We start from the raw sequence: 8,606 nt of genomic DNA, 5'->3' as shown, positions 1-8,606 counted from the left end.
GACTGTCTCGGCGTTTCGACTTATTTTGCTATTACAGACCAGAAAACTGTTATAGCGTTTTTGAATTTTGTGCCACAGTAGGCAAAGACTGTCCTGGCGGTTGGATATGGTGCCACAGCGGGATCAGGCTGTCTCGGCGTTTAGATATAGGATTTTTGATTTTTGTTGTTTTATTTGGTGTTTTTAATTGTTTTTAGTTTCGTTTGGTAGTCTCCCTATTAGTCATTGGGGCGGTCTGTGCGTTCTCGAAGATTTTCGCATTTCGAACACGTCGCAAGAATGCCGACAATACCCCCTCTAGCACCTCAACGAGAGGGCTGCACACATTAGAGGTGGCGTAAATCGGTTTCTCGCGACGTGTTACCCCTATATCTGATAGAAAATTGACGAGTTTTGATGAAAGATTTCTGCTTAAAAGTTGGTGTGTGAGGGACTACCTATATAAGAGAGGGAAAGTGGATTCTAATAGTTGCCCCTGCAACTATAGGTCTATACAAGACCTACCTTATATTCTATTTAGATGTAATCTATATAGAGAGGAAAGGAAAGGACTAAGAGAAGCCTGCGAAGGCGATCTATCACTACCTATCCTCTTTTAAACAAAAGAGGGTATAGAAGCAACTATTACCTTTATTCAAGAAACAAAGGCTAGAATACAAGCCTGGTACAAGGGAAACACAGAAAACAAGGAGTAATACCTGTAATAGGTAGCCATACACCTCCCCTACCCTATCCTACCCCCTACCTACTAACCAATAGGCTACGAGCCTTACCTTCATCTAGTTAAAACCCCTCCTAAATATTGTAGCTAGAAACAACCTACTTAGATACTTGTAGGCCTAAAAACCCTACACGTCTTATATAGCCCTTTAGGCTGAAAAAGGACGTTAAACTAGAATAATAATAATAATAATAATAATAGACTAAAAACTAGAAATCTGCATGGTATAACAAGATGCTATTCTGAGAACAGGTGGAATTTGAAGTACGTGATATTTTAGCGCTTATACTGTCTACTTGGCACGGTCAATTGGCTAAATGCCGCATTTCCTAACAGGGCAAAAATAGCTGTTAGTTCTTTCTGCTGGGCCGTTTAACTACGATAAGCTGAGGTGATTACAAGCAAAGAGGCAACGAGTCCACAAGGCTATAGCGTATATAACAGCCCAAGGATTGCCCCGAGAGACTGTATAAGTTGCCGAAAACTTCCCTCACATGTACCGAACCTACATACATTCTGCAAAGTCGTCACCTAATTCTCGACTTTGATTTATCCTCCTGATTTCTTCTGTACATATTTTACCCTGCTCATCCGCTCTTGTACTTGTGGTTTTGCAGCCATGCTTTTCAAAGACGTCGCACTGGCGCTTTCTATGCTGGCGCCTATGGCCCGAGCCTCCGTCCTTCACGCCCCGGAAAACGACATTGAAAAACGCGATATCGATTATTGTATAGTCGCTGAAATACCTCCTAAAGCCTACAAGAGAGCGGCCTGGACATTTGAGACCGGCGGCGCTCCCCACGCAATATCGGGCCCTGATTTCGCATCAGCAGACCTATACGGGAAAGTAGGGACCAGTGATGACGGCACGGTTTCACTCTCGGTCCGTGCCGCCAACATGCCTCCCGGCTGGTCCTGGTTTTTGAAAACTCCTCTAGATCGAACACCAGGCATCATCAGCATGTTCGGCAACGTGACTTGCGGCCCATACTTTTACCCCAAGTACCCCAGTACCACCATGACCGTGGACATATACTTTTACAAGTGGGGCCAAAACGTGTAAACCATACTGCGACCACTCATGCTATAAATCTGGAAGACATTATCGAGAGATTTGGAAATATGGTATCGGGCGAGTCACAAACGGTGGAGATGCTGAGATAAGGTGTTGAGTTGGGCCAGTAGCCTACTCAATGGAGGCTGGCACCGATAGCTATGGACAAGAGCAACGCGACGATGTGATTATAGATGAACTACATAAAACTCTACAACAATGAATTACCTCCAGATTGATGTGTTTTTCATGCCAAGTTTTATTGGGGTATTGCGCCCAGACATTGTTCACAATACGTCACGTGATCATACTCAAAAGCGACCGCAAAGAGTCGATGATAGTAGCAGCATGTTTGATCACCCGTTTCAGTCCTGCCACATGCGTGTGCCCAGCTTCCGAAGCTTGGCTCTCAAGTTGTGTCTTCGAAAACCAAATCCCCATACAAATCCTTTTGCTTACTTACTCTTCCCGACTTTACCATGTACCTTGCTGTAGCCACGCTCCATTAACATTAAGTCTAAAAAATCCAGATGAATGCACCGAGCTGGATATACGACAGATGCATACACTTGTGACGCGAAAGTTTGTTTGTGTATAGTTGGACACTTAGTTGGTGTGCTTACTTACGTAAACAAACTTCTCGAACACTTCGGACAATAACCCGGTCTACTTATGCTTGGCACGGCCATACCAAGGACCCTGTTACTCGCATATCCATCTTGAAACGCTATGAAGGTTTGACTTGGTAAACGGCAGGGAATTCATTCGAAGATGCGAAACCAGAATTTAGGGGGCTGTCTTAATGACAGGTATTTCGAATAGACGTTTTATTTTCTTCAATTCGCTTGGAAACAATGCTGTAAAACTGCTACACCGCAATCAAAAAACCTTCCTATGCTTCGCCGGAAACCAATTCATTAATCGTATATGGCGATCTCTCCTGATGTGGATTAGTATCAGGCTTTGATCCGCAATGATGACCCGTCTTACTGCGAATGTGCAGAGAAATCGGCGCTTAGCCTAGGCTGCATGTGCAGCCCTTCCTCTTGTCAAGATCGAAACTCGGCCATGGTACGCAGATTTGGCCTCCGCAGTTCTTTCCAGTGACACCGCAGTTGTCGTTTGAGCACGGGCCCGTGTAGCCCTGTGGGGTGGGATCGGGCAACGCCAGAGCGATGCTGATGAGAAAGGAGGTGATCAGGATGGTGGGACGCATGGCGGACGGGTTGAGTGATAGTGTGTAGTTAAGTAATGGTATGAAGAATCCGAAGAAGAAATGTTGTGATGGTTGTGAACTGAGGACAAAATCAGGGCGGGTTGCCTAGCCCATTTATACCTTCACCTCAGCCTCTGCTGTGACGTACTAGAGAGCCTGAAACGGAACACGGCGATAGTCCCACCCCCATGGGACCGAGTGCCAGTATCACAACCCTGCGGTAAGTTGTGGCCCAAGACTTGACAAGAACGTAGGGCTTGGGTTGGGCTTCCAACTCCACTGAGACAATTTCAGCATGTGCCCGTGGGTACAATTGAGTTGGACAAAGATGTATTTTGTGATTTGGATAGTCGCGCCAAGCAGGAAAGGCTTCTCGATTCTGCGGCGGCGATGGGCCTGCCGGTCGATCATCTCCAAGTGCTATAGGCTTGGCTTCTTGGCCTCCGGTCTGGCTTAGGGCGGTAAGCGGAGAAGAAAGTATGCAGCAGGTCACCAGCAAGCTTGTGCTATCTTCAGCTTAGTCTATATGCCGGAAGTTTGCGGAGGATGATGATCTTGTGCCAATTACGTATTGTGTAGACCAAAGAGGTCAAGGTGTAGACTCGCCGTCGTGGCGATGTTAATGGAATTGATATGGCCGACAGGGTGATGCAGATCACCAGCATGGCCAAGCTGGTGCGGTACAGGCGGAGCAATATCCGTGCACTATGGGATACGGATGGGCTTGTCAGGAGGACTATTATCAAAAGCAAAGCCACACGCCCAGCATTGGGACGCCTCTTACGCGCGTTTTTGGGCGCTGCAACCACATGACATGTCTCGGGGAGGCGTGGTGGTTTGTGCCCGTCACGTGATCAATGTTGCATCCGAGGCTGGCTCCTGCAAGGCGAAGAAACTGGATTGACTGATGCTATGAGAGGCTTGTCAGCAGCAAGGGAAGCAGGCAGCTAGTGGATATGTTGGGGTAATAATTACTGCAGGGGAAGCAAGCAGCAAGTGTATACGTTGGGGTAATAATTATTGCAGGCGGCTGGCGGGAATCCGCACAGGGCGGGAACCGGCATTTCTGGCTGTCGAGTAGAAGACCCTGTCGGGGAGGGGATGAGGAAAACAACAAGAAACTTGATATTCCGCTGGCTGGGGTCAAGCAAGGATGATGGGTATATTCGCACACGGCGTGTTTCAATATGTGCAAATGAAGATGTCGCTGGCCAGCAGCGGTTGGTGGAGCTACGGCGCGCTTGCTTATCTTATCGCCGAGGCAGCCATCTCCTGGCCAGCTTCCCCACCGTCGATTGCCCTCCAGTCAGCACAGGCACTGACGTACGTCGGATACTTCCAACATGGCAAGCAACAATGACGATTCCCGACGCGACAACCGTCGCCCCGAGGATAACCCCTTTATCGCCTTTCGCCGGTTCGCCGACTCCCAAGTCTCCTCTCTCCTGAACACCGTCTTCACCCTTCCCGCCACCCTCGCCAACTACAACAACGCGCACCAGGCACGCGAGCGATGCCTTTTTGGAAAGGCCGACCAGCGCCAGTGCGACAGGCTCCATGGTATTGAAGCCGAGATCGCCGAGCTGCGCAACGAAGGGCGAGAGCTGTTTAGGGTGGGCGATGTGCAAGCTGTCCTGCGCAACAGCGAGGAGCTTATGAAGCTCGACCGCAAAGCCGACGATATCAGGAGAGAGATTTTACATGACTCGGACGGAGAGACCCAAAAGGACATGGCGCGTGGAAGCGACACGGAGCTTGTGGAGAGAGTGGCCAACAAGAAGGGCCAGGAGTGGGGATGGTCGTGGGACTGGGGCTTTCCTAGACCCTTTGATCACGAGCGTCGAAATGCCCGGGAAACTTCCGAAGAACAGGATGCCGACGTCTTCGCAGCCCTGGAAAGGCTGTTACGCCTACAAGCGGAAGCGTCGCGACTTGCCCAAGACTTTGAGGACAAGGCGTGGAACGACTCGGCCACAAAAGTGTCGAGATTTGACAACTACAATGAGTCTCCTGGAGATGATGGCAGACCTCGTATATGGTCATGGTCAAAATCGTGGCAGTGGCCGCCACAGGCAGATGCATCGCAGCCTGACAACGATCCATACTCGCCTCGCGCGCTCGAACAGAATCACGCTCTGGACAAAGCGGGTGTGCCGTGGCGCGTCGCGTACGAAGACCTTCTGCGCATCAAACAAAACGAGCGGCCGCACGATGCGGCAAGTGAAGAACGTACGGAATGGGCAAATGGCAAGATTCCCGTCACACAGCGCCAGTCGCAAGAGGAAATGGAGCGTGGCAACGAGTCCAGCTATCCGCGCCTTGCTGCGCAGGATGAACCAAGTTACGAATATAGTCACGACCACGAAGACCAGCACGATGATCCGCCCACGCCCAAGCGCGCCCAATTTCCCTTCAACGCATTCCGCCGGGATGCCTCATCACAACCACCAAGAGCGGCGGCAGAATATGGGGATTACCTGAAGGAATGGCAAGAAGCCGCAACTGAAATGGACGCGTATGAACACCTTGATGCCACGTCAGCGAATACCGCAGTCTCTTCTTCTTCGCGAACCGACAAGACCAACGAAGCGAACCCCTCGATCCTATCCACACTCACAACTACGGAACGCACTGTTGCCCCTGACGGCTCCATCACCACAAAAGTCATGCTCAAGAAGCGCTTCGCTGACGGCCGTGAAGAAAGCTCAGAAACAGTCCATACGCAGCGCGGGCAGGAAACCGATGCGCCTGCGCGAGACCCCTGGAAGGCACTGCAGAATGCGCAGTCGAGCTCTTCGTCTGAAGGCGAAGCCAACAAGAAGAAGAATGGATGGTTTTGGTCTAGTTGAATGGATCATTTATTGGTGAAATCTACTGGACGTGTTTCGTCACTCATTCTATGTATCTAGCGTTGCGCATACCCCCCTCTTATATTATTCAATCCAGCTCTCTTTTCTACTCACATTACGTGTATTCTGTTCCAAGCATTGGGCATTCCCGCCAGCATTGTCAAAAACCACATGATAAATCGTATACCTCTAGGATTACACATGCATGCATATTACGATGTCATCACAAGGAAGTGGCGTCACTAGAAGGAAAAAGAACTGTTTGCTCGTAAGAGAATTGAATACTTGTTTTTGAAAGAAAAAGGCAAACTACACATCCCCACTTAATGTCACCGTCTCGGACACATTCCTAGTATGCTGGCTCATAGCCATACTCTTCCCCCTCTGTACGCTCGCAGTCTCGATCACCGTGTTTGCTCTACTCATCGCATAATCGAATTCGGGCTCTCCTTGCTTCTCCAGCCCCCACATGCCATCGGCAATAGCCCTAGCCTTGTACTTGATGATGAGACCGACGGTGACGGGCCCGAAAATGGTGTTGAGGACAATAGCCCAGACGGCCGTGATGAAGGCCTCCTTGGACAAGTAGGGCGTGTTGTTGAGGCCGATCTGGACGACGAGCAGGCCGATTTCGCCGCGGGCCACCATTGCGGAGCCGAGAAGCATGGCGGGCCAGAGGGTCGAGGTGAAGGCTTCGCGGATCGACATGCCCTCAGGGCGGTTCTTGATACTGGCAAAGGGGATCACGAAGCCGACGACGAGCTTGGATATCAGCATGAGCAGTGTGTATACGAAGCCTTTCCAGAAGGCCTCGGCGGTCCAGAGATCGACAAAGGGGATGGCGAAGCCGATCGAGGCGAAGAAAAGAGGCTGTAAGAGGTACTTTACCACGTCGAGAAAGTACTTTTCAAACGTGTGCATGAACGTGGGACAGATTTCAGGCTCGCCGTTATCGAGCTGTGATGCTTCTGCAATGCTCCGGGCTTCGGCTTCTTCGGCATCCTCGCGCGAGGGTGGGTGGAATGGGCCGGTCGGGTGCTTGGATGGGAGGTACGTTAAGAAGGCACCGGCCATGAAGGAGCCGTAGAGGACCGACGTCCCGCCAAACCCTGTAATGCTCAAGAAGGCACAGAGCACAAAGATCATAATCATGGCATTGACGACATGGCGTTTTCGTGTCTTCGGGAGACGAGGTTCGATGAACTTGCGGTACAGCGGCGCGAGGAGCCATTTGTTCAGGACGGGGGTGAGGATTGCGAGCAAGCCGGAGACGAGGGTAGGGCGGCCAATGAGCCATCCCAGGTTAGGAGAGTCGTCGCCTCCCAGGGCTCCGAGTTGGTTGATAACACTGGTGAGTAGTGTTAGTTACTTTGCGCCGCGCCATTTTTTCGCCCGAGTAGTGGCTCTTCTTACCTTGCCATTACCAAACCAGAGACATCGTCAAAGACTGCAGCGCTGACCAGGACAGTTCCCACTCTCGTGTCTGAGAAGTTGATATCTTTGGAGCTTTTCCCTAGCACCACAAATGTGGTACCAAGCGATGTGACAGAAAGTGCTGCTCCAACAATAAAAGTCTCAACAGCTCCATATCCGAAGCCGATGTACAAGAGTACATATGTGAATCCAATTGGACATATGACGCCAATGACGGCGGCAATGAATGATAGACCAAAATTGGCCTTGAGCAAGTCGAGCCGCACAGCTAATGCGCCTTCGAAGATGATCAAGACAAGCCCTATATAACCGAGTGCTATAAAAGCTTCTTGCCATGGAATAGGGATGATGGTGCTGCCAATAGGTAAGCCATAGATCAGTCCGACTACAATTTGCCCAATGAGGCCGGCGCGGAACACACGGTTGGAGAGCCATTCGCCAAAGCAAAGCCAGAAGAAGAAAGAAACAAGAACGAGGAGTTGAATAACTGCGTGTGATCTGTAAGAGAAGAAAAAAAAAGTTTAGTGGGGAATAAACGTACTATTGGGTTCGTGGTATTGAAGGAAACCATCAGCAGGCGTCGAAGTATCACCACCAGCCATGATGTATCAAATCTCAAGAAAAAGAAAAAGGAAATCCAAAAAGGGCTGAAGAAGCGAAATTGCAAAGGTGACCTGCCTGCTGCTGTCCAGAAAAAAATTCCATATTGACGTTCCGCACGCAGCTTTATGGGCGATCGACTAATAAGCCTCCGCTTCAAGATATGTTGGCGGCTTGGAGATTCCGCCATATCTGGTATACGGATTGAGAGCCAAGCGGCTTGGTCCAACATCGGGCTGAGGCTACCAAGACTGTACGGAGACGAGATAATGTGTGTTACAGGCGCTTGGCAACGCCCAATGCCATGGTAGGAATTCCTGCTCGTTAGAAGATGCTGGTTTATTGTGAATGCGATAGCAGAGGAGTGGCTTGGCGTTTCCACTCCGCGCTGGGCGGAATGCTGAAACACAGGCCGCCCACCGAGTCTAAACAGGCATTGTCAGAGGTAGCGAAGACAACGCTGCCAACCCCACAATCCTACCATTGAAGTGGTTTGAACATGCCATTGGCACGGCAGGCGTCTAAGGCAGTGGCTGGGCTTGTTGCCTGTTCCTTTCCGCATCCTCTTAAGATTCTAGATCCGTGTCACGAACAGTGTCACGGGCATGGGTTTTGTGGCTTTGCTAGGGGAGAGAAGGACACACACACCAACTTTTAAGCAGAAATCTTTCATCAAAACTCGTCAATTTTCTATCAGATATAGGGGTAACACGTCGCGAGAAACCGATTTAC

General features: G+C 50.1%; 4 protein-coding genes across 4 annotated transcripts; 2 read left to right on the top strand and 2 right to left on the bottom strand.

The window, feature by feature from the left end:
- Nucleotides 1-1,340: 1,340 nt before the first annotated feature.
- SETTUDRAFT_21439 (uncharacterized protein) lies at nt 1,341-1,784 on the top strand (the record flags this gene model as incomplete). The annotated part of the gene is made up of 1 exon (XM_008029824.1): nt 1,341-1,784. The coding sequence occupies one exon, from the start codon at nt 1,341-1,343 to the stop codon at nt 1,782-1,784; it is 444 nt and encodes a 147-aa protein (XP_008028015.1).
- Nucleotides 1,785-2,790: 1,006 nt separating this feature from the next.
- SETTUDRAFT_92088 (uncharacterized protein) lies at nt 2,791-2,991 on the bottom strand (the record flags this gene model as incomplete). The annotated part of the gene is made up of 1 exon (XM_008030293.1): nt 2,791-2,991. One exon carries the CDS (start codon nt 2,989-2,991, stop codon nt 2,791-2,793), a length of 201 nt encoding a protein of 66 aa, XP_008028484.1.
- Nucleotides 2,992-4,334: 1,343 nt separating this feature from the next.
- Nucleotides 4,335-5,840, top strand: SETTUDRAFT_93687 (uncharacterized protein; the record flags this gene model as incomplete). The annotated part of the gene is made up of 2 exons (XM_008030292.1): nt 4,335-4,972; nt 5,018-5,840. 2 exons carry the CDS (start codon nt 4,335-4,337, stop codon nt 5,838-5,840), a joined length of 1,461 nt encoding a protein of 486 aa, XP_008028483.1.
- A 309-nt stretch (nt 5,841-6,149) lies between these two features.
- On the bottom strand, nt 6,150-7,876 carry SETTUDRAFT_92579 (uncharacterized protein; the record flags this gene model as incomplete). Its single annotated transcript, XM_008030291.1, has 3 exons — nt 6,150-7,188; nt 7,254-7,761; nt 7,816-7,876. The coding sequence occupies 3 exons, from the start codon at nt 7,874-7,876 to the stop codon at nt 6,150-6,152; spliced, it is 1,608 nt and encodes a 535-aa protein (XP_008028482.1).
- Between the last annotated feature and the right edge of the window lie 730 nt (nt 7,877-8,606).

Source organism: Exserohilum turcica (assembly GCF_000359705.1).
Source record: "Exserohilum turcica Et28A unplaced genomic scaffold SETTUscaffold_4, whole genome shotgun sequence".
NCBI classification, from domain to species: Eukaryota; Fungi; Ascomycota; class Dothideomycetes; order Pleosporales; family Pleosporaceae; genus Exserohilum; species Exserohilum turcicum.
Note: the sequence above shows the minus strand (reverse complement) of the source record. Positions and strands in the feature narration are given on the sequence as shown.